This window comes from Neovison vison, chromosome 11, assembly GCF_020171115.1.
Source record: "Neovison vison isolate M4711 chromosome 11, ASM_NN_V1, whole genome shotgun sequence".
Classification (NCBI taxonomy): domain Eukaryota; kingdom Metazoa; phylum Chordata; class Mammalia; order Carnivora; family Mustelidae; genus Neogale; species Neogale vison.
Window position 1 is genome coordinate 199,229,442 of NC_058101.1, and position 26,093 is coordinate 199,255,534.

General features: G+C 39.9%; 1 protein-coding gene across 10 annotated transcripts in view; it reads right to left on the minus strand.

Moving 5' to 3' along the window:
- The window catches only part of TENM3 (teneurin transmembrane protein 3), a 692,983-nt gene that overhangs the window by 420,769 nt on the left and 246,121 nt on the right, over positions 1–26,093 (minus strand). For 9 of the 10 annotated variants that reach the window (XM_044225666.1, XM_044225665.1, XM_044225674.1 and 6 more), the window contains exon 2: positions 19,145–19,451. In XM_044225666.1, coding sequence (XP_044081601.1) covers positions 19,145–19,376 — 232 coding nt within the window. In that variant the 5' untranslated portion in view covers positions 19,377–19,451. Of the gene's footprint in view, positions 1–19,144; positions 19,452–26,093 lie in introns of those variants that run through there. The other variant, XM_044225675.1, reaches the window with a different exon arrangement.

The following is a 26,093-nucleotide window of genomic DNA, read 5'->3' on the forward strand; positions in this document are numbered from 1 at the left end:
TAGTCAAAGTATTTAAATTAGGTGACACTCGAAAATGACTCCTCTGATTAATGCTTTTGCCAATCGTGTGTTTATTCTTGAAATTTCACATATATTTTATCATACTATGGATGAGAAGAGAGAGAAATATGTTTGCTTGTCCAATGCAGATACATATGGCTCTTCCTTTCTTGTCTCTTGTTGGCATGATGGAGTCTGAGTTTTAGGTACCAACCAGAATTAAAGTACATGGAAAGAACAACAGTGCACAAAGACTGATTCAGATGCTGCCGTATAATACCAACCTTTTAAGAATATGAAGTATTTATATCACTCACAGTTTTCATTTCCCTACTTCTATCTCTTTAATCTATGAACATTTTAAAGTTAATTGGCTGGTGTGAGATGTAACATACATCATATTTTTTTTTTCAAAAGAGGGTATCATAAATTATTTGTGATAATACAATAACATGTGAAATCTTTTAAGAAATGAGTCAAATATAATGCACGATATTGTATATATTTGGTTGTAAAGATATCAGTAGCCTTCAGGCCCCAGCACATTTTAACTAGTGTGGTTAATTGCTTTATTGCTGTGGTCGTATCAGAAGTTGGAATCAGCTTTATCTTGGTCAGACTTCCAAATGGGTTCTGACAAGGATACTCATAAATAATGAAAATCAGTTGCTACAATTAGCTACAAATCAAACTGCTTATCAGAGAGATTTGAGTAAGTATCTGAACAAAAAATATGTCATAAAAAAAACGAAGGAAAAAAGAACCCATGGAAGAGTGAAAAAGTGGGCAAGTTTGATGAATTAAGGCATAGTATTATCAGTAGTTTTTAAATAATTAGCGTAGCTTGTACTCACAAAATTAAATCCAGAAAAGGTCAATGTCACGGACAGTTAATGGAACAGTGGTGGAAGAACGTACCCACTGTTTCTTATACATCGCATTTTAAATGGGGAGAGGGGTCTAAAACAGTTACACAGCACCATTAAACATGGTGACTTTTCAAAACAAGAATACTAAATAATTGTTAAGGGGCGAAAAGGGATGATAAGACCCTCTGCATCTTTCCTCTACTTTGGGAAGTGCCCATTGGAGAATACAAACAAGAAGGAGGTTAAAAGCAGTTAAAAACTCCTTTCTAATCTCTGAAATGCAACTGAAAATATCTTCCACATTATCGACTTTTACACTGTTAACATCTTGATGCAAAAATCTATGAGGTGAGGGACAGCGGAAAGCTGTCTTCAGTATCTGTTATCCAGGTATGTAAACACGGTTCACTTTGCACATAAATATATCGGAGGTACCGTCCCTGTGAACCCATACGTGTGTCCTGAACTCCTTCAACATCTGACGCTCTGAAATCAATGTCTCCCAATAATTCAAAACTCTCATAGGGTCTTTCTGAAATGCAAGCTGGAAAACAGGTAGAAGCAGAAGAGCCCCTGTTAGACTGCTTTCCTGGATTGAAAGTTGGCTTTCATTTCCTCTAGGAAAGAACATTAAACCCGACCTCCACTCGCTAGCTCTGCTCAAGTCACTTTACTCTCCTATTTTTTTCATCCTTCAGGGCTCTGGTGACTTGTTTTAAGAGACCTTTTCTGTAAATGTGACTGCCATAGAGCAAGGCTAATGAGAACGGCTTACAAAATAGACACCTGGACAAATGTAATTAACAATCATACAATTTGACCACGAGCAGAGGATCTTTTCCAAACAATTTTAGAACACTGCTTCACCACCAACATTGACTTTTCCCTTTCCTTTATTCAAAAACATCTCTAGCCCAGACCTGCTTCAGAGCGTCGGCCCTATTGTTGCCAGTTCCCCTCTTTGGTTTTAAGGATTCTTGCTTGTGGGATCCCTTGTTTTAAGGCAACCCCTGGGGAGATCTAGCGATCAAATGAGAATAAATTAGTTCTAGCACGTTATTTCCCACAATCTATCAGTGCTAGCAAGATGGGCCATACTTATGGAAAACAAATGCAGTTTCGAGAAACAGAGAGGAAAGAGAGAAGAAAGGTTTCTGCCTCGGGGAAGAGAGACAGCTGGTGGAAGTACCGTGGAGGTGGGAGGGCGGGGCTGGGGGAGCCCTCCTCGGGTGGGCTTTCGGGCAATGTAGAAATGTGCAAAGAGAAAGGCAGAAAAGATGCTTTTGGAATTTGCTAAAAACTTGACCATCTTGCTTTGGCTTCAAGAAAAACAAGAGATAAGGATACACTTATTCTTCTTTTCCAGGGTTCCTCCAGATTGTGTTCTTTGCCCTGGTTCTAACTGGTTCTTAATTTCCTTCTCTGCCTTTTAGAATCTTTATGTTAATTCTATTGAGCTGAAACTGGTGAAATGAGTATTTATCTCCTACACATTGAATTTTGGTAACCTTGGCAGTAGGGCCAACCCCGAGTTTCCCACTACAATTTGAAGCATTACCCAAACAATAAATTGCAGCCAGAATAAAGTATACCTAAGCACGAGAGTCATTGTGATTACAAGGCAAGGTTAGCTTGGATTGGATTAGGCATTTGAGTTTTACGACACTCATAAATTTGAAAATCTATGAAAAAAACTGAATCAACACAACGAAGGCAGGTTGTATCATTTTAAAAAAAAAAATCACACTTTCAAAAAGGGAGGGAAGGTCTGTGACTAAGTGGGCAGGACCAGATAAGAACAAATGTTTCAGGTTAAGGTTGGCACCGAGCAAAGTTACCCCTTCAGGAAAAGAAAGGGTTGGAAATAAATGGTTTGGCTGCTTGGCCTTTTTCTCACACCGCATCTATAACCTGGTCAGAGCCGGGAAGGATTTTTCAAAGCTCAAGGCCAAGGGATGTTCTCCAGGAAGCAAGACATCCACTATCTCTGTGTGAGTGGAAAAGAAACAGACTGTACTTTTGGGTGGTCCAGTTCTGAACTCACGGGATTCTCTTCCCGTCCAGAGTCTAGAATTCTCCAGATTTTGCTTCTCTCTCTCTCTTTTTTTTAAAAACAACTTTATTATTGAGACATAACTCATAAACCATATATTGTGTCCATTTGAAAGGTGCAAGTTGGGCACCTGGGTGGCTCAGTGGGTTAAAGCCTCTGCCTTCGGCTCAGGTCATGATCCCAGGGTCTTAGGATCGAGCCCCGCATCGGGCTCTCTGCTTGGCGGGGAGCCTGCTTCCTCCTCTCTCTCTGCCTGCCTCTCTGCCTACTTGTGATCTCTCTCTGACGAATAAATAAATAAAATCTTAAAAAATAAGAGGTGCAAGTCAATGGCTTTTAGTATATGCCTTACGGTGTAATTATCACCACCACATTAGGACAAGTTTATCACCCCCCAAAGAAACCTTATACCCATCGTCAGCCACCTCCCATCGTCCCCCTTACCCACTCGTCCTCGCCCTAGCCCTAGGCAACCACCGATCGACTCTCTGCACTACAGATTTGTCTATTCTGAACATTTCAAATAAAAGAGACCGTACTGTGTGTGGACATCTGTGACAGGCTTCTTTCACTTAGCATAATGCTTTCAAGGACTATTCCTACTGTCGTATATATTAGTATTTCATTTTTAGGGTCAAATAGTATGCACTGGGATGGAATATATCTAGAATAGGGAAAAACTTAGCAGGTCTGACTCCACATGGCTCTCAGATCGTGCCCACAGCCCCAAGATAACCTCTGGACTTCAGGGGCTGAATTCTGCCTCATTCTGATGTTAAGTCTCCGTCCCCAAATGAACATGGGTGAATGTTACATCTATGTTACATCTGTATCTTTCCTCAGGGATAACCTGAAGCTTCCCCGCAGCTCTTTTTCATCAGTGTAGATGTAATCTCAACCCCTGGGATTATAAAAAACCTGTTCTGTCCCGCCCCGGGGAAGCCGACTTGAGCTTGCCGTCCCATCTCCTCCTATGGCTGCCTCTGTAATGGACAGTTTGCTTTCTCCACACCTGATGTCTCTGTGGTTGGCTTTGCTGCCCATCAGGCACATGGACTTGGGTTCAGTTACATATCCACTCATCAGTTAATGGACGTTTGAGTTGTTTCTACTTTTTGGTTATTATGAAATACTGTTAGGAATATTCGTCCATACATGTCTTTGTGAGAGGCATCGCTGAGTCATAGGGCAGCTCTAGGTGTTATTTTGGGGAACCCTGTCAGGCTGTTTTCCACAATGGCTGTACCATTTTACGTTCCCGTCCCAGTGTATGGGGGGGTCCTATTTCTGCGTATCCTCCCCAGGACCTGTTATTATCGGTAGATTCCTGTATTACGCTGCAAGTTTTCAATGGGGAACTGGGTTGTAGGTCGGTGGTATTGAAATTGGGGGGACAAACTAAGAACTGTTGTTCCTTTCAAACAGTAGTTGATTCTGGGGGCCTGCTCTGTGAATTATTATCCTTTTATGCTATTATTTTTTCTTTGCTTTCTATTATGCGGATTTAGTTTTTGAAAATGGTTTTCTACCAAAATGAAAACCGCTCTTTAGCTCAGAGAGTCCACCTTTGAGACCAAAATCACCTGCTCTTAAACATACATGGACCAATAACGATTCCCATGGCACTGTTGCAAAAATTAAAATAAATGGAATGCTTATCAGAAGGGAATGGCTGAATACATTATATGTTGCCCATGCGATGGAACATTATGTGGCTAGCATCAACAGTGTGTCTGGACCTATATCTTTGGATCTGGAGGGAAGCCCATTACATATATTTTGAGCAAAAAAAAAAAAAAAAGAAAAAAAAACCTATACACACACACAACTTGCAGAATGGTGTGTATAGTCTGATTCCATTTTTGGAAACTAAGAGAGAGAACCAACACATTATGTGAGTGCTTATGGTTTTGAGCGTGAATGAAGGTGAGGAAGGCAAGAAAACTGTTGTGATGATCATTTCAAGGGACTGCAAGTGAAGGAAATTAGTGATTTTCTATTTTATAGATTTGAAATTTTACTTTGCATGATCATTTCCTTAATTTAAAAAATAGAGGAAAGAAGAATTAGAGCCTGTCTCCTTTTTTTTTCAAAAAGGAAATACATTTTTTAAAATTTGCTCTTTAATAGTTCCTATTTAATAATTAGAATTTTAACTTACTAGCTTCTCTCGGAGAAGCTGGCATTTAACTATCCTTCCTCATTGACTGTAAAGAACTGAAGTTCTGTAAGAAACATGGGAGCAATGTTTGTCTCTCATTTCCTTTCTGCCCTTTCTTTTGACATACAAGGCTTTCTGAAAAGGGGAACACCCACCCATTTCTTCTGTAATAGCAGTGCCCCAAACTGAGTTTGGGAAATGGATAGAAGAATCAATATACATTCAATAGACAGAAATAAAATAACCTATAAATCTCTTTAAATATTTTCCTTGGTCATTGTGACTTTGGATGGGTTATTCCTTCTCAGGCATGGCGTGACACTCCTCCAAGGGCAGGGCAGAACACAAAACTACAAACTGGGCAAATATTTCTTACTTGATGCTTGTGGAATTAATGTCCCCACCACTGTATCCGGAGTTCCCTTTTTTGCTGTGTTTGCAAAATGATAAGAAGATCATACAACAATAGAAATGTATGTAACTTTTTCCCCTTTGAGACCTAATGCATATTTTATGGGACAATCCCAAAGCTTTCACCTTCTTAAGCTAAATTTGTCACCGTTTGAATAGAATACCTATCCTTGAACGCAACAGAAATTTCAATGATGATATAATCTCAACTTATGAGGCCCTACACAAAACTGCATTTTAAGAAATTAACTTCAAGTCCCGCTAAATATCTTAACTGCTCCACCCTATGTTATGCTGTATGTAAAATACAAATACCTTTCAGAGCTTGCTCCCTGTATCTGTTACTGTGATATTAACATCCATCCCCACAGACGGAAAATCTCAAATTCTTAGAAGACAGAGAACTCGACCACTGCATGTCATAATTATAATCCAGTTTATTACTCAAAACTTGAGTCTAATGGAAGCCATTGCCCTGATGGCATTCATCCTGAACTCGGTGGGGAAGGTCATCTGTGTGCCAGTGAGGACAGGAAGCGGGGACGCCGCCGTGAACTTGGGAGGAGAATGGGAAGGGAACACGCCGCCGTGAACTTGGAGAGGAGAGTGGGAAGGGAACACCCCAAGTAGGTGTGTAGGCAGAGAAAGCCGGGTTAGAATGAATGGCCCAGAGAATTCACATTTTCTTCAAGAGAAGATCTGCAAAGCTCCAGGGGAGGGCAAACCTGGAAACTGAATAGGGGACTTGTTGGCTCAAATCAGAAACACGGGGTCACGAATCTGCTGATTTCTTAGGAAGGAGCATCTTTGTAAGCTTGAATCACGAAGGATTTCCGTGTCCACCACGAAATAGTGCCACTTGGATACCCGCGGCCATTTGTAATTAGGGAAATAACCTTCCAACAGGTTTTTATCAAAAGCATTCTGAAATGAATTTGCTTCTTATTTTCGTGTAGTGATTATTTCTTTGGAACAATCCAGGACCCAGGGATGATCACATGGCTCCCGCCTATCTGCTGGTGTCCGAGTCAAACGGCAGTAGGTATTGGTATAAATATGCATATGGCCGGGCGTGAAGCAGCAGGTGCTTAATAATTGCTACCGAAGGCACCGCGGTGATTCACAACGTGGATCCAGAACTGGCCACGTGGCGAGGACCCGATACAAAGTTAGCAGGAAGCCAGGGGGCTCAAGACAGCAGACCAATACAGGCCGAGGCAGGGGGAAAGGATTACCCCCACTGTGGCCGGAGGAGGGCTGTAAGCTACATCTATCTACTCATACCTTCTGGTAGGTAATCTACAAAGCAGGTTGGCCGCCGAGTCTGAACGAAGCACTTGCCTCCTTAACAGCCCAAATTAGTTAACAATCGGTTAGGCAGGGGGGCTAAAAGAGGGAGCTCGGAGGAAAACATGAACATGGAGTGATGATAAACTGAAGCTATTTAACTTGTGTCTTTAAGTACAGAAATGGAAGGTTGAGTAAACATGACCGTCTAAATCCTTTAATCCCGCCGCTGACATTTATAGTGACTGAGAAGGATTAATCATTTTGATCTCTAAATGAATCATTTTAAGTAGTTAATATTTAAAAGTAATAAACTTTGGAGTTTTGGTAATTAGCCTGGTGGATCTGATTAATGCTTCGGATTTTTGTCTTTCTTCATAAAATCCTACTCTCACAAAGGAAAAAAAAAAGTTTTCTCGGCACCAGTAAGTATTTCAGAAGTAATTCAGAAAAAGGGTTTCGGATTCCTTTCATTTTTGTGTGATGACAGAGGTGAGGGGGAACACTGGGGAAATGAAAAGTTTGGGGTATAACTGGAAATTCATAGCAGCATAAAGTGCTGAATGGTAAGACCATATGGTCATATTTCTTTTGAAGTCTAGGATCAGTTCCCATTATTCATTATAATGGCATCCAAGACTAAACTAAATCTCGGTCTTTAAAATTAAAAGCATTTTGCTCTTGGCTCTCAAATCTTCCTCTTTCACAATTTCCAACATGCTGGAATGTTTAATATATTTTCATAATGCAAAAAACACAAATAAATAAAATAAAAAGAAGAGGAGTAAGAAAAAAAAAAAAAGAATGCATTCCACTTCACTCCTGAAAGACACATAATTGGTATCTTGAAGTCACGGTTAATACTATTTTTACATCTGCCCAATGCTATTAGTGACATTTTAAAATGATATGTACAACCTTCATGTTCTACATCTAAGATATGTGAATCTAATTCTTTTGACCTCTCTGGAACATACAGCACACAGAAAGATTTTTAAATTATTTATCATTTCATAATATTCTAGCAATAAAACCGCTCCCCTCCCCCCAAATAATCTATACCTAAGAGCTAAAAATCGGCCTTTTTCTACTTGGAAATTGATGAAAATGTTTTAAAGGCACGGTCCCTCCCCTTTGCCACCAACTCTTCATTCTCTCCCTCAGCACAATCCTGGATATGATGTGGATGCTATTATCCTAATGGGCAAAATGTCTTTATCCAGCAAAACATTAGAGTGCAATGCCAGCAAAAGTTGTTTTTAAGAGGATTGTGGTTATGGTTCAGTTGAGACAATGTGCCTCTGCCCAGGACCCAGTGCAATCTCACCCCCTGGCTGAAGCTGGATGAAAGGAGGAAGATAAACCTTAAACTTTCCATATTCAGCTGCATGTGCAGCCAGCTTCCTTCCTTCCTTCGTTCCTTCCTTCCTTTCTTTCTTCTTTCCTTTCTTCTTTCTTTCTCAGTCTCTCTCTCATCAGTTCTATGAATGGATTTTTGTTGTGTTTACTTTATATACCTTTATCAATACTTTTGAGTAAGATTTTGATGAAAGTAATTTGTAAATTACTCTTTTTTGGGGGGTGGGCTTCTTCCTAAGCCCCGTCGTCAGAATTGTCTAGAAAGTCCTCACTTTAGGAATGAATGCACTGTCTTCACAAGTTCTCAGGGGTCAGTACAGTGGACCCTCGAATAACACAGGCTTGAACTGCTTGGGTCCACTTATATGTGGGTTTTGTTTTTGTTTTTATTTATATAATACAGTCCTAGAAATGTATTTTCTCTTCTTTGTGATTTTCTTAATAACATTTTCTTTTTGCTCTAGTTCACTTTTTTAAGAATATGGAATATAATACACATAACATACAAGCACACAAGTATATGTTAATTGACTATGTTACTGGTAAGGCTTCTGGTCAACAGTAGTCTCTTGGTAGTTTAGTTCTGGAGGAGTCAAAAGTTAGACGTGGTTTCTCAACTGTGTGGGGTGTCAAGGTCTCCAACACCCACGTTGTTCAAGGGTCGCCTGGGTATATTGTCCCCTGACAACCACACACAGGAAGCCATGATGGGACGTGTACGTCTATTAAGTTATCTGTATCTGAGGAACTGGATTAACAGCCCAACAGAGCATGACATTCAGCGGAGGAGGTTGTCTCCTTGAAAAAAATGTGTTCAGGATTCCAACAGGGAAAACCTCTCACCACCAGAGCCTCTTCCATTAATTTTCTGCTTTCCAAGGTGGGAGGAAATCCCCAGGCATCCCACTCGTAGTCACGTGGTACACAAATGCTCAGTGATGGAAGCCAGGACGCAGGCTGTGCCGCGGGGGTGCGGGAGCTGGGATTAGCTACTGCCTTTCTCAGACCAACAGGAAAACAGATCACCTTTCCATTTTGTTTACTGACCGCTTGAATTTGCTCTTCTGTGAACCGTTTATTCATGCCATTTCCCACTGGATCGACTTTCTGTTTTCAATTTGCAAAAGTTACTCTTAGTGTATTAAGTGGAGAGACCTTATATCTGTTACATGAGCTGTAATCACAAGCCCCAATATGGCAGTTTTGTTTATGGTATTTTCATTTACATATAGAATGTTTTAAGTTAAAAAAAAATTAATCATTCAAACTTTTCTTCCTGGGTTTTCTTTCTCTCTCTCTCTCTTTCTTTCTTTTTAAGATTTTATTTATTTATTTGACAGACAGAGATCACAAGCAGGCAGAGACAGGCAGGGGGTGGGGGGAAGCAGGCTCCCTGCTGAGCAGAGAGCCAGATGAGGGCTCAATCCCAGGACCCTGGGATCATGACCTGAGCTGAAAGCAGAGGCTTTAGCCCACTGAGCCACCCAGGTGCCCCGGGGTTTTCTGTTTCTGTTAGAAGGGTCTCCCCTATTATCGAGAGGTACACATAGTCTCTGGGGCAGGCTGTGCAGATTCACAACCACTTTTTCCTTGCCTTCCTCTGTTATAAAAGCTGGAAAGCAAAAATAGTATATGTTCCCTCTTCTCGTGCCACTAAGCGTAGCCAAGTATAACAGTTCTGAAAAAAGAGAGGTAGGAAGACGTCTCTGGGGAGTAAAGAGAAACAGTCCAGGGTAAAGAAGGCCTTCTCACCTTTGCGTTTACTCTGTTTCAGCCAGGAATTATGAAAATGCCACAAACATCTGGGGATCCACAGGACAAAGGCCACGTGCCAACGATGGCGGAAGGAACCTGGGTTCTGGGTGGCATCTTCAGATAAGTATCGACTTACACCCCTGGACTTCTTGTTTTGTCAGGAAAGAATGAATGGTTAGATGTGTAGGCCATTGTTTTGGGAACTTCCTGCTACTTACGGGTCAAGTCGTTCCTCCTTTATTCCATCTTTCAAATTAACTTCCAGAATTTTTTTTTTTTTTTGCTTTACTTTTTACATTTGTCTTTAATCCATCTTAACTTATTTTTGAATATGCTGAGAGATATGGGTCCAATTTTACATTCTTCCAGATGGAGACCCAGTTGTGCCAGCACCATTTATCAAATCCCACTGAACAGAAAAACCATCTTCTGTTTTATGCTAAATTTCCCTATATACTAGGATCTATGTTTGAAATTTTAGTCTATTGCACTGACGGACTTGTCTTTATTTATGCCAATATCAGACAGATGTGATTATAGTGGCTTCATGGTATTTTTCAAAAGATACTTGTTAAGGTCAATTTTGTCCTCATTATTTGCCTTTTAAATCTATTTTTGGCTACTTTCAGATGTACTCCTCCATGTGAAATTTAAGACCCCATTCTCCAATTAAAAATAAACCTTGACTTCCACACATGTATTTTGGGAGAAGTGATACTCTTAGGATATCAGTCTTCCCTCCTAAAAACATCGACTGTCTTCCCATTTATTGGGATCTTGTTTTATGTCCTCCAGTAACATTTTATAGATTCTTTCATATTAGGTCCCATACCACTCTTACAAAATTTATTCTGAAGAGTTTTATAGTGTTTGTTGCTGCTGGGATAAGAAGTGTTTTTCTGACTTCCAAATGTAGCCAATTTTTACTTAATAATTACTTAAAAATAGTATTTAACACACACCCGGCATTTTTCTAAACAGTTTACATATCTTAATTCATTTCATTCTCAACAAACTATAGATTGAAAACTAAACCAAATTCTACAATAGAAGAAAACTGAAGCATAGAGAAATTCAGTAACTGGCCCAAGCCAGTTGTTTGGCCAAGATGTAGTCACTTGCCACTTGGCTAACAAATGGCAGATCTGGGGCTCAAACACAAGTTACCTGGATTCAGAATCTATACTCTTAATTACTGTGCTATATGACCTATGATGTCTATATATTTATCCTGTCTTCATTCAAGTACCAATTTGCTTCAAACTATATTTTTTTAACTTCTAGAGACACATAGGTTTTGTATGTATACACTTATTAAATAATTAATAGAAGTGCTGACTTTTAACTTTTTCCAAAATAGAAATCAATGATTTAATTTTCTTCTCTTACTGCAATTGCTAGAACATCTAAAACAATTTTGAAGATTGATTGTGGGAGAGTAGGTGAGCCTTTCTCATGTTCTTGATTTTAGTTCAAATGGTCCTAGGATCTCACCAGTTAGAAAGCTATTTAATTTTTTTTGATTGATCTTCTTATACATGACTAAGATATTTATATGTTTTTTTGGTTCTTGTTTTACTTAGTGAGTTTAACTTTGATAAGGAATGATTTCTAAATTTTATCCCAAAACTTTTCATCATTTATTGATAAGATCATGTTTTTCTACTCTGATTTATTAATCAAATTATGTCAATAGACTTCTTAACACTGAAAAATCCTCACATTATACCAATAACTACTTGGTTATTAATTGGGCTTAGACCATTATCCTTTTGATACATTGCTCGAGTCTTACATGTGAATAGTTACCTGGACGAATTTTTACACGTATATTGAGAATTAATTGCGATATAAATAGTCTTTCTTATGTACTACTTTAATCAAGTTAGTATTAAGGTTATTAAGGTTATGTTAGCTTCATAATATGAATTTCAGTACTTTCGAACTTTCGTGGGTATGTTTGTGTACGTGTGTGGTATTAAATAGCTTTTTGAACTTTGGATTGAGCTACACTTTGAAGGTTTATAAAATTCACCTAGAAACATGAAATTCACCCAAAGGAACTGTTTCCTTGCTATCGTTGCCCTTTCAGCCACTTTTCTAATCTCTTCTGAGATAATTGGTCTTGACAAGTTTTTTCTCCCTGTTTTGAAACAGTTTGGGGTCAATCATATTTTGCTAAGAAAAAATAAATTCCTCTAGATTTAAACTGTTGTGTGGAACAGTCCCTTAGTTGTTACATGGTCTTCAGTATCTCTATTTTTGTTCTCATTATTTTTTAATTGGGATCACCGGGGGCTTTCTATTTCCTTGGTCTTTTTAAAGAATCAGCTTTTTGTTTATTTTTAATTTCAGTTTTATCTCGACTCTCTCCCTCCTCCATTTCCTTTGGTTTATTTTTCTGCTATTTTACCCATTTCTTAGCTTAACAGTAGAGCAAATTCCTCTTTGTTGGCTTTTATTCATCAAATATATTCTTTCACGATATATTTTTCCTATGATTATGGCTTTCTCTGTCACCCGTAAGTTTTGAAAGCAGAATGTTCTTTTCCTTGCTTTCTATTGCTTCTTATCATAATCTAGGGTTGCCATAATCCATGGAAGGAAAGAGTTTTTGTTTGTTTATCTTTTGGTTCTTTATTTCAAATTCTACTGAATTATATGATCAAATGTTTTGACTTTAAAAATCTCTACTTTTCTGATTTTTTTGATGTTTCTTTTTGTGGCTAAAAGCACAATTGGTGTCTGCCAGTATTCCATGGAATTATGAAAATCTGTATCCCTTCCACGTCTATACATAGACCTTAGCTGAAAATTTTTATTAATATTATATAATCGCTCCCTTATTTTTGTAAACTTTTAGATCAGATGCTGAAGATGCTGAACCAAAATCTCCCCCAATAAAGGGAGTTGAACAACCATTTTTCTCTAATAGTTTTTGCTTTATAAACTTAGCTACTACATTATTTAATGTGTGCAGTTGAAGAGTAGGCATCCTCTGTCTTGTGCTGAAAGACATTTGCTCTGTGGTCCCCATTTCCTGTTTGGTGTTTCTAATAGTAAATTCTGCTGTTTCTACTATTCTCACCCCCTTCTAGCTCTCCTTTTGTTTTGGTTGGTATTTACTGGATCCTTCTTCATCTCTTTATTCTCAACCATGCTTTGGCCATTGTAAGTCCATTTATTATAAATGCCAGTAACTTACAAGCCAGTGGAATAGTTCTGTTTGTGTCAAAATTCAGTGCATTTACATTTCATGTAATATGTAATATGTAATATAGATGTGCCTGCTTTCATCTTGTTTTATGGTTATTCATGATTTTACTTGTTTCCTCTTTTTCCTTGGAGCAGTTTTTGCTAAATTGATCAGATTGCTATTCATTCCCCTTTCCCCCTTGCTAATTAGGTAGGTCTATTGTACTTTTCTCATTCCGCTAATGATTACCTCCCTTTCCTGACATTCATATTCAAATACATGGTTTTCCTTATTACATGAATGCAAGGTAGCAATTATTTCCCTCCATTAAAACTCTACTCCATGACTGTTTCCCCCTCTCCCTCTTCAGGTGAGATTTTGGAATACATTTACTTTCCTCCCACTCCTGGGTGTTGCCAAGACAAGTGATCGGTTTTAGCTCTAGTCTTTTTTTAAGGTCTCCCTGGTAGTGCTTCTTGTACATTGCCAGTTGCTCTGCCATCATCATTTGGGAATTATCCACATACGTATTGCGAAGTTGACTGCTCCTCACTGTTTCCTCTCCTCTACATGGGCGGTGATCGATTCAGTCCGCATCGCTTTCTTGAATCCTTCCTTAGACGGTGTACATTGCTGATAAGGTCTTTGCTGGTCCCTAACTATTTTGGATTTAGTCTGAGATGAATAATGTCTTCCCTGCACAGAGGATCCCTGGGTTGTGGTTGTTTTCTCTTCGTAGGCGGTATTGTGTTGCCTCCTACTTTCATTGTTGTAGATGAGAAAATCATCGGCTTTTTGTTTCTTTTCTAGGCAACAAGAAAGGTAACTTGTTTTTTCTCTATAGAATTTTATAAAGTATCTTTCTCTCGAATGTTACAAAATTTCTCTAAGATGGGCTTGGGGCGTACGTGTACCTCTGCGTGTTTTCTTTTTAATTTTACTTGGAATGTTGTTTCTTGTTTTGAGTTCTTTCTTCTACTTGGTCTTTAAAACTATTAACTTGGATTTCATCAATGAACACATACTCTTCTTCAACGAATCTATTACATTTTTTCATTTGTAAATGACAGCTCCTGACCCATCATTTGGTGGTGGTGGCTGGTTTTGTTGTTGCTGCCTTTTTCCTACGTGGATTTCTGTAAGCGTTCTTCTACTTTTTTATCTGGGTTCAGGTTCTCCTCTTCGATCTCCATTGCCCATTTTCATTAGCAATTTCCTGATTTGTTTGTCTTGCTTTGCATCCTATCCCACTTTTTGCCTTTTGGGTGCCATTAAGCACATCCTGGCTTTCCTCGGGCATCATAGCAGTAAGTCCTATTAGACTCGAGAGACATTTCTTTCTCCTCCCTCTTTCCTTGGCTGGCCCTCTCCCAATATCAGAGTGGAGAAAGGGGCCAAGGACCCCAGCTACTCCCGTAAGGCAACCTTCACTCCCAGAAGGACCATGGGAGGGAGGTCAGCCTCTCCCTGGTGCCACAAAGTCACAACCTTCTTTCTGAACTTCACCCCAGGGCTGCATCCCATTCTGAGTTCTCATCTGACCCAAAGGGAAAAAACTGCCTGCCTCAACTTTGTCCTTCAGGGCCCTGTAGAATTCTAGATCTCAGTGGCACCCTGGATCACTGCTCAGCTCGGAGGAAGGTGAGAGTTGGCTGGGGGACAGGCAGAGGAGGCATCACTCAAGCCCCGTCATGCTGCATTCCTGGACACATATTCATGGGAAAACTTGGATTCTTCCTCTAATGTTCTTTTGTTTCACAAAAGAGGGTTATGCTTGGTAAGAAAGAGTATTTGTAGAAAAGATGGACTCCGGATGCAGCCCAGTAAGCGGTGCAGCGGTGAAAAATCATGGTCTGTGGGATCTACTGCACTTGAACTGGTCTAAGACCAGCAATGTGATAAGGGGAGAGGCAGAAGCCATGTTTACGAGAGCCAGGGACACTGGGGCGCTGCTGACAATGACAAGTAGGAAGAGAAGAAAAATCCCAGAGCAGCAGGAAGGAAAAAGAAGAGTTTCTGGGGCTGGAAGCAAGCTGTCAGGGAAGGCCTGCGGTGAGCCACACGGAGACCTTGATGAGTGCTCATCTTTGTCAATCTGCCCTTCTCCTTCCCTTTCCTACTTGGCAAATTCGTGTTCTAGTTTGATGTCAGGCATGTATACATACAGACATAATGCTATCTGTTTTTCAGATATAAAAATAGGTAACTTTCCTCCCCATTGCCATTCTATAAATGGAGAGTAAACGGTGGTCTTTCATTTTAAAATTCTGCAATTCACCACCCAACACCAATTACTGACTGACTGACTGGCTGACTGGTAAATGTTTTTGGGTTAAGACTGTCTCAGAGGTGCTCTTTTTAGGTTCATGGTTCTGGGGAACAAAAGCGTTGCTATTTCCAGACATCACCTTGTTTTCCAAAATCACCCTCATGGACAACACCCCTTGTTGGAGTTGATGAGCATTTTGTTCAGTTAAGGACACTATGAACAATGTATATAGTGCAGAGAAAGAAAAAAAAAGATCTTTTATTTTATCACTTCTCTAAAACTGTGGGATGATCTTCTGCAGCTGTTTCGTGAGAAATGTGTCTCAGACCTGACAGGATAAATTCTCTTCAAAGATGAATCAAAGAAAATAGTATCCAAGAATGCAAAACAAGCCATTGTTACCCTAACCCCATCACACCTACAGAGGGTTCCACAGCTGCTAGAAGAACAACTATTTCCATCACCGAATAAACCACAGGAAGAGATTGAAAAAAAGAGAGAGACAGAGTGAGAGACCTTTGTGAGATCCAGCCAAATTACACATTATTGTGAAAATGAAATCATCTCTAGCTTTATGGTATCTAAACAGAACATGTAATTAATGAGAGTCACCTGCCAGTTAGGAAAGCCACAAAAAAAAAAAAAAAGATTAAAATCTAGTTTGATGATAGGCCACAAAGTTGGTCAAGAAACATAAAAACATCATATTTCTAGATTTGAATTCTCCATGTAATTGCAAGAACAGGGGTTTCTACCCAGCCCTTCCTCCGGCTGGCACAGCATTTCCCTGTGTCATTCACAGAATAAGTGGATGGAGAATTGACAAGTTGTTTTAAAACTCCACGGACAAGCTAAATTAGCATGATTCTTTGGAATTGTTTCAAAGATCTCTGGCTACTAGCAATATTTTTCATCTTTCATTTTTATTACGTGGATGATGTCAGGACCGGTGGCAGGAAGCACATTTTGTCAATTAAATAATTAATCCCACAGCATCCGAGTCAGTGAGGAAAAATTGACATTTGTCAGGTTCAAAGAAAATGAAAGCCGGGAGGATTTTTCATTATGCTTGCTTGAGAAAAACACAATCTGATCGCAGCCTTTCCTTAGTCATTTCCCTGCTACACTCGCTGCTCCTGCTCCACACATCCCCTGTACGGAACCACAGGAGAGACAAAGTATCTGCAAATCGCCCTCTCCCTCGCCCTCACACTTCCCCCACCTGGTCACAAATCATCGTTATCCATCTTATTTCCTTTTTTTTAAAATTTTTTTTAAATGATTTTTTAATAGATTTTTATTTATTTATTTGACAGGCAGAGATCACAAGTAGGCAGAGAGGCAGGCAGAGAGAGAGGGGGAAGCAGGCTCCCTGCTGAGCAGAGAGCCCGACGTGGGGCTCGATCCCAGGACACTGAGATCATGACCTGAGCTGAAGGCAGAGGCTTAAACCACTGAGCCACCCAGGTGCCCCTCCATCTTATTTCCTAAAGAGGTCTCCCCGTTTCTCTCTATCCACACCAGCAAAACTGGCCAAAATTGACACCAATCAAGCAAAGGGAGATTCTTCCATGGAACTGCCCGTTTTTCTGCTGTGGTCCCTACCCAGAGAGGTCGGAAGGTGAACGCTAGGGCTGGAGCGGCCCAGGTTCAAGTCCCAGCTCCGCTGTCGTCAAGCACGGGGTGTCAGACCTCTCCATCGGGGAAAGGAGAGCACTACTGGGAGCCCCCCCCGCATGTGGGGGGGTCAGATGATCATGCACATAACCTGGTTAGCGCCACGCCTGGAGCCCACTAAGGAATCAGCGCGTGTTGGCTGTACAGAGCAGGACATTCCAAGTATGTTTTTAATACGGCCTGATTTATGAACATGTCAGGTGGACGGGAGCCCCGTCACACTCCTGTTTTTCCTTTCTCTCCTGCCCTGAAAGCTCTTCTCCCTGCCCCTTCCAGCTGCTCCCGACAAGGGTCCTCCCTCTGCGGCCTCGCTCACTCCCTCTTTCCTCCACCCCCCGCCCCTTTATCTCTCCTCCTTGGCTGGCAAGAAGCTGAGTGATGGTACTCTTTGGGCCCCCAAGAACTTGGTTCCAGGGTTTCCACAGATGGCCCCGCCGTGTCATCAACCACAGTCTGTGCTGGATTAGCACTGCCTAGGAGGTGAAAATTTCAGCTTGCTATTTTTAACCCGTTTAAGCATCCCTTGTGCTGCCAAAACTAAATGCTTGCTTGGGGTGGAGATGAGCCTCCACGCATCACGCCACATGTGCGGAGTTGTTTTTTTTTGTCTTCTAATGGTATCCCACGATGCATTTTTTTTTTTTTTCCCCCAAGAGGCACTAAGCAGTTGTTTTTGTTACAAAAAGCAAGGCTTCACACTGGGTTCAGATTGCATGCATTTCACAGTACCTATGCGTTTTTAAATGTGCCCTGATAATCTATGTCAGCTGTGTAGACAATATGAAAGAAAAAAAAAATCAGGTTTGGAATTACAAGACATGGTACAATGACTTCAAGTCCCTTGGCTTACCCGGGGAATGTATCTCGGATATGTGTTTTAGATTGTCCCTTATAAACTGGATTTTAAAATGTTAAGCTGCTTTGTCCCCTTTCATAAACTAAGATACCTGTAATATTAGTAAGACCTGCTTGTGGGGGCGGGGGGAATCTCTCTTTAGCAAATCAAATGGGTCTTCTTTGAGGTAAACTGATTTGGGTGAGTGAATGCTATTTCAGTCTCGTTAGGATGGCTCCTTCCACAAAGTAGAGAAGAAAAGAACCATGGAAAATTTCCAAAGTTTTGAATGATTTATTGCTTTATTACTTTTTCTTAAATTTGTTCCTGCTTAATATCAAACTGTTAGTCACACTGTTTGTATGGTGACTGGAAAAGAATGACTATATTCTTTATACTTGAAGTTAAATTTATTTTTCCTCATTTCCTGATTAAATGAGCTAAGGGATGCTAAGTTCTATGCAGACTGATGAAGCAAGTCAAATGTAAGAGGATTATTACTTTATTAGGAGTAATCTTGCCCCCATCTCAAAAATGTATTAGAAGAAACATCATAGAACTACGGACGCCACGTTTAAAATAAGCTATTGTCTGAAAGCATGGAAATTGGTAGGTCTAAGATTGTGAAGTAGAATTACAGAAATCATTACTCTGCTGGTAGAATAGGCAGGCAGCAGACAGGGCATAAAAATGGTCAACAAATACATGCGAATGACCAAACCATCATGGATTACGAGAAGCCAGGGTGCTTTAAGGCATAACTTCAATGTTCTAGATTGCCTCCCGTAGTAGGCTCTTGTCTTCAGAGCCGGACAGGCTGCGTGGATCGTGAGATCATTCAGAATAAGGTTCTTCCTTTCTAATGAATTAACAGGGCTTTTCTCATCATTGTCCCTCCCCCCGTGCATCAGTTCCAACTGCAGAAACAATGCGTGTGACACCTTCATGAGATGATGAGGGAGCCCAGGAGACCTGGGTGTCCAGTTTGTGCACACACAGGGGTTGTGAGTAGAATCGCAAAGCTCATGCACAAACTGTGTACAGTGATTCCCTCCATGTGTCAGCCCCCTTATCTGGGGTCAGTGTGCCTGTGGGTGGCCTTCTATCTTTGCTCTGGAATACAAGGTGACCGTCTCATAACTCAAAAATCTGAATCAGTGATAAGCCATGAACTTGGAAAATCATCATGTCACCTCAAGTGGGGAAGTAAAAGCAACAACTACAAGTTGGCCCCATTGGAGAGCTCCATGTTTTATGAGAACCATGACCTACCTTGTCTGGTGTATTCGTCTGCCTCTCTGTGAACCAAATCCTTTACTCTGTTTCCGTAAAGCAGCCGCGAGGAATCATGATCAAAAGCTTTCAGGGTTTCACTGGAACTGTAAGACTTCTGTGTGGGTACCCTACACTCTTCATTGTCCGCTGAGGAATTTGTGTACCGCCGTTCTTTCTCTCGTCGGCTCTTGGTCAGCGAGCAGTAAGGCCTACGTTCTTTCACATCCATACTTCATTCCTTCTGGGTGCACATCAGTCCTGCTTGGCACAGATTACACTCAGGGTTCAACTCTCATTGGCCTCTCTGTGAAGATAAAAGGTTTGCATAATGTCAGCATAACCTTCATCAAAAAACGGACTACCTTACATCCTTCTCAATCTGGAAAATGGTGGAAAGTAATACTGTCGTCTATCTAGAAAACTTGCTTTCAACAGCAATAAAAAAAGAAAATTTGTGAAATCACTGTAAAATAGCCTGTATGATCAGGAAGTAAGGCATACTTTCTGAGAGTTATGGACACCTGCTTAAGCTAGTATAACTGATTTTTCACATTAATACAAAACATTAATCTCAAGATCAGATTTCAACACAGAAGCCAGCTCAAAGTTGGCCTTGATATGTTGGTTAAATTTTCCACAATGGGGCAATTTTCTCTTATCACATTTTCTCCATTCACAAATAAATTTCCTTTCTTTTTCTTATAAAAATGTATACTATTTTATTTCTTTTGATTTTTTTTTTTAAGAGCAGGAGCAAATTGGGAGATTCTTGGAAGAGAAACTTTGTCAAATACCTTGAACATTCTATTAATTTTTGCAAGGACTTTTTCTTCTGCTGGCACAATTTTCATGTTTCAAGGACCTAAACATCTTCAACTATGGAAAAGCGGATCCTTCTCTCCTATTCCTCTCCTAAAAATGCATTTTCCTTTCTAGAAAATGAATTTAATCTGCCCTATCCCAGGGGTGCCAGGTTGGCTCAGTCAGTTAAGCATCTGCCTTGGGCTCAGGTCATAACCCTGGGGTCCTGGGATGGAGCCTACCTCAGGCTCCCCATTCAGTGGGGAGCCTGCTTTTCTGTTCCCCCTCCTTTACCCCCTTCAAGCTCATGTGTGTGTGCTCTTTCTTTCTCAAATAAATAAATGAAATCTAAAAAAGAAAGAAAGAAAGAAAGAACAAACCTGTGCTCTTCTCATTTTAAGGCAATTCAAGTAGCTAATTTGATGGGGTAGTTTTTGCAACTTCTGGTGACAAGATTAAGTAAGAAGGAAGAAGGTGAATTATGTTTCTTTGCTTAGCAACAGCCTTTTTCCTGATTTTCTCAATGGATAGGGGTCAAAGTGACTGCGCCTAAAGAGGGATGGTGGCCCAGGGCTAGTCAGAATTTCACTTTAAAAATTTTTTTAAGTTTATTTATTTAAGTAATTTCTACACCCAAAGTGGGCTTGAACTCAAGCCCCTAAGATCCTGAGTCACTCTCCTCTGAGCCAGCCTAGCACGCCTAATCTGCATTTTAAATGATCCTCCTTTGATTTTATTTTTTCTTTCTCATTTGATCTTTCTCTTAAATCTGAAGGTCCCCAAAGGCCTTCAGTGTTTGCTCCCACCCCACTCCTTCTTTCCTAAACCCACTTTTTACTGGAATGATTCCATAATCAACTTGAAACAAATGATTTCTGGTGGCCCCAGATTCTCTCTTTTGTTCCCCAGCCTTGGGAGGCTGTGACTTCTTTTTAGATATTTTCTCCCACGGAGAATCCTTCTCCCAAGGAATTTCTCCCCCTCTCTTGATCCTTGGCTATCATCATACCCATCACGCCTCTCTTTACTGTGCTTTCAACATGAGGTCTCGGGGCTGACTCAGGCTCTCCCACATGGGTTCGGTTTACATCCACACTGTCAAAAACTCTCTCTTCTGTCTGAGCAACATCCGGAGTCCTCTACCTTTCACTTTCCGACTTCTGCCTTCCATACAGCTAGAAGGAGGGGGTGACATTCTGAGCTGGAATGATCACAGAGCTCCAGAGCCTTTGCTCGGAAAAGCTGGATGGCTCCTCCTGCTATCTCTTGAACAGAACTGTATCTTCTATTCCTACTGCCTGTGAAGGGTCCCTCACATGGGCTTCCACATTCCTCCACCATGGACCTGAGCCGGGCTCTTAAGCGTAGTTGCTAATATTTACCTTGGCTGTTGAAACACATCTTGACTTCCCTACCCTTTTCTGATTTTCCATGAATCTGATTAAATTAAAAAAAAAAAAACTAGGATGTTTTCCCTGACCTCTTCTGATTCATTACCCCATTATTCTCTTAACACATTCTTCCATTAGCTCTCAATAGAAATTGAATTTTTTTTATTGTAGCTCTCCTTTGAGTTTAAAATAATAAATAATTTCAAGATACAGTAGTAACAGGGCATAGTTCTATACGACATGGTTAAAACAACACACCGATTCACTCTCTTTGTTCCAGGGAAAACAAAAGTTACTTTAGGTCAGTATTTATTGACCTAAATGTTATGTATTCTGCTCTCTTCCACGTGCTGAGGACGCACCATTAAATGAAACAATGTCCCTGCCCTCATGGAGCATATATGTAGTGCGGAGAATCAAGGACATTCTTTCTAACAGAGTGAATGTGTGTGTGTGAGTTCAAGAAAAATCTCGTTTCCAAAGCGATCTTGATCTCTTAAGAGAAAGGCCATATCAACTCTCATAACTAAATGACCATTGAAAAGCTTTCAGCTGGGGTGCCTGGGTGGCTCAGTCGGTTGGGTATCTGCCTTTGCTTAGGTCATGATCCCGGAGTCCCAGGATCCAGCCCTGCATCGGGCTCCCTGCTCAGCAGAGAGTCTGCTTCTCCCTCTCCATCTGCCCCTCCCCTGATCATGTTCTCTCTCTCTCTCTCTCTCTCTCTCCCTTTCTTTCTCTTGCTTGCTAACTCTCCCTCAAATAAATAAATAAAATCTTATTTATTAAAAAAAAAAGCTTTCCATTGACCATAAATACCTTAATTCAAGCATTCTTAGTAATAGAACTTTGGGTCTTGAAATTATTATACAATTTCCAGTTCTTGCCTTGGGTTAACATCTATTTTAAAATAGGTGCTGCTAAATATACACATATGTATGCATTTTTATGCTTTAAAAATGGACTGATTGAAAAAACAAACAAACAAACAAACAAAAAGCAAAAACCAAACAAATAAACAAAAAAATGTACTATTGAAGCCAGAGGAAATTGCCTTTTATTTATTTATTTATTTTCTTTCCTCCACTGTAATTTTGCTTCAGTTAGACCAGGCTCTGGTGAACTCCAGCATACCAGCCAAATCTCACCCATCACCTGTTTCTCTAAATAAAGTGTTTTTTTTTTTTTTTTTAATTTGACAGAGATCACAAGTAGGCAGAGAGAGAGAGAGAGAGAGAGGAGGAAGCAGGCTCTCTGCTGAGCAGAGAGCCTGATGCAGGGCTCTATCCCAGGACCCTGGGATCATGACCTGAGCTGAAGTCAGAGGTTTTAACCCACTGAGCCACCCATGTGCCCCTGTAAATAAAGTTTTATTGGAACATAGTACATGTATTTATTTATGTATCATTCTTGGCTGTGTTCATGTTACAAAGGCAGGGTTGAATGGTTGCAACAGAGACTGCAGTGAACTGAATTGTGTCTTTCAAAGAGATACATCAAAGTCTTAATGCCTAGTACCTGTGAATGTGACCTTCTGGCGTTTATAGCAGCAATGGAGTAAGCATGTGGTTAGATTAGATTAGGGTGGGTCCTGAATCTAATGATGTCATTAGACCTAAATCTAATGGTGTCTCTCTAAGAGACAAGAGAAGAAGATTTGGATACAGACACATATAGACAAATAGGAGAGCAGACCATGTGAGGACAGAGGCAGAGGCTGAGTGTTGCAGCGATTAAGCCGAGGAATGCCAAGGGCTGTGACCAAACGGCAGAAGCTAGGAGAGAAACATGGGCCAGACTCTTCCTAAGAATTTCAGAGAAAGCACGGCACTGCCCATACCTTTATTTTCATACTTCTTGCCTCCAGAACTGAAAAGATAAACTTCTGTTGTTTTAAGCCACTGAGTTTGGGGTAGTTTGTTACTACACCCTAGGAAACTAATGCTGGTCTGAGAAGTTTAAACTCTTTACTGCCTGGGCCTTTGTAGAAAAAATGATCAGTGTCTGCATTAGATCATTCATATTTCCATTCTGTCTTTAATTGTCCCTTTGCATTTTAGAATGCAAAATGTATTCTCTATTATACAACCCATGATGCAATTTCATGATCTTGCAAATTAGATAATAAGTTCTTTGATGTGGCGATACAAATATACACCCTCAATAGTAAAGATGCATCCCTATGGTGATGTTACCAATGGTTATAAATCAGAATCAATAAAATGCTAATAAGTGAGTAATAAAAAGATAATTTTAGGTATTCTTGAGCTTTCTAGACTATCTCTAGCCACAAATATATGACTTTTCTTTATCTGGGAAGCAATTTGGAAGGGCCATGATAAATCAAGATGTAGTATTCAAATATACCATCAAAGACAGAAACATTTTGATCTTAGTGATTCCAAACAATAAAAAGTCTTTGGCATCTGTCTCCCCATTTTTGCACATATTTCAGACTTTTCAAGGATTTAATCTACACTGTAATGTTTGCAACCACTGTAATGCTTCTGATGGAAGTCAGTGAGTTCAGTATGACTTCAAACGGCAGTTTTCTGCATTATCTGCTGCCCTCACAACTAAATATTTGAAGGTTAAAAAATGCAGCTGCTTAAGTAGGGCTAAATTGAAGCATTTTGATGGTGATTGCACAGTCCTACACAGGAAGAGTTTCACTGTGCACACACTTGGCATAAAGCATTTAATGGACAGGATCTTAGCTGCAACAGTGGGAAAGGCCTTCGAAAAAAATAAAGGAAAAACTATTAGAAATAAAGTTGACCAAAAAGTTTCATTCAACTTGCTATAGCATGTATATAACAATATCAAACTAGTTTGGTTGACTTTCGTTAGCTCCTTGAAAAACAACTCAGATACTAACCACAGCACATTTCTGGAAAACATGGCTGGTCTTAAAGCAAATTCCATTATTGGGTTATTATTTTTTTCTCAAATTTTTTCTGCAAAGTATTTGGTTGACTAAATGAATGTGCAGGACACCAGATTTAGGATAATCATATTGTCTATTTCAGACATTTTAGTTAAACCTGTTTTGAAACTTGGCCACAGATCTTAACAACAGTCTTACACTGTTTCATAACATGTTCCTAACTCCAAAGAATCATTTCTTAATTGCACTTTTAGCAAGTAATCTGATTTTAATTGGATTCAGTATATCTTTAAAATCCTTCAGCCAATGATTACAAGGTATCTGGCTTATAACAAACACCCTAGAATCATCTGTACTTCAAAATTCAATGAACTTGGGGCACCTGGGTGGCTCACTGGGTTACGCCTCTGCCTTCGGCTCAGGTCATGATCTGAGGGTCCTGGGATCAAGACCCACATCTGGGATCTCTGCTTAGCAGGGAGCCTGCTTCCCCTTCTCCCTCTGCCTGCTTCTCTGCCTACTTGTGATCTCTTTCTCTCTGTCAAATAAATAAAATCTTTAAAAAAAAATTCAGTGAACTTATGTGTCTATCTAGCAACTGAAATAAAGACAAATATCCAATCCCGAGGATTAAGTAAGTCATTGGTCAAATTCCCCCACACTCCCACTGTTAGTTATTTTCTGTAAGAATTACAAATTCCTGAATGTCGCTTTGAATATCTTCTGCCCAGACCGTCCTCCTATGTTTGTAATAGTTTGAAAAAGCTCACCCAAAAGAATAAGCAGACTTCAGAAAAACACTAATTTACTCAAGTGTATTTTAGATTATAGACCTAAATTACGCTATTTGTACACAATACCAAGAAAATTTTACCTTTCATTATTCACAGTTCATATTTTCCCTAGTAGGTTAGTATTTATGATTTATTACCAATTATGTTAATCAAATAATAAGTACAACTTTGCACACCCATAAGAATCTCTAAGTATTTCCTTTACTGAAGAGCTAGATTAATGCCAATTGAGCACAAGAGGAAATCAATTGCTATTGTTAATTTTAGAGGAAATCTTGTTTTCTGCAGCAAATTTACAAAGGAAAGAATTAAAACAATTAAGTACAAAAATAAAATCATACTATGATGATTTCTTTGTAATGCTCAATTCAAGCACAACTAAAATTTGAGGTTACAGGTTTAAATAGAGGAATACAAGTGAATTAAGATATCTTGTTTGAAGCACAAAGTTAAAACACAAAGGGGCACCTGGGTGGCTCAGCGGGTTAAGCCTTTGCCTTTAGCTCAGGTCATGATCTCAGGGTCCTGGGATGGGCACTGCATCGGGCTCTCTGCTCAGCAGGGAGCCTGTTTCCCCTCCTCTCTCTGCCTGCCTCTTTGCCTACTTGTGATTTCTGTCTGTCAAATAAATAAATAAAATATTAAAAAAATAATAAAACACAAACAAACCTGTGAAAGGAAATATAGCAAAAGAGAAATCTACTAGGAATAACAAAAGTTATGCTTGCTGAGAAGACATAGGGACAGATAAAAATAATTTATAGTAAATAATTACTGGTTGAGAAGATGAAACAAGGCAAGTTTCTTTCTTCTTTCTTTCTTCTTAAAAAATATTTATTTATTTATTTGAAAGAGAGACAGAGAGAGAGCACAAGCCGGGGAAGGGTAGAGGGAGAGAGAGAGAGAAAATCCTCAAGCAGGCTCCCCGCTGAGCACAGAGCCCAACACAGGGCTCCATCTCACAACCTTAAGATCATGACCTGACCCCAAATCAAGAGTCAGATGCTTAACCAACGGAGCCACCCAGGTGCCTCAAGGCAAGTGTCTTTCTTTAAACATGACATTTGCTAACAATA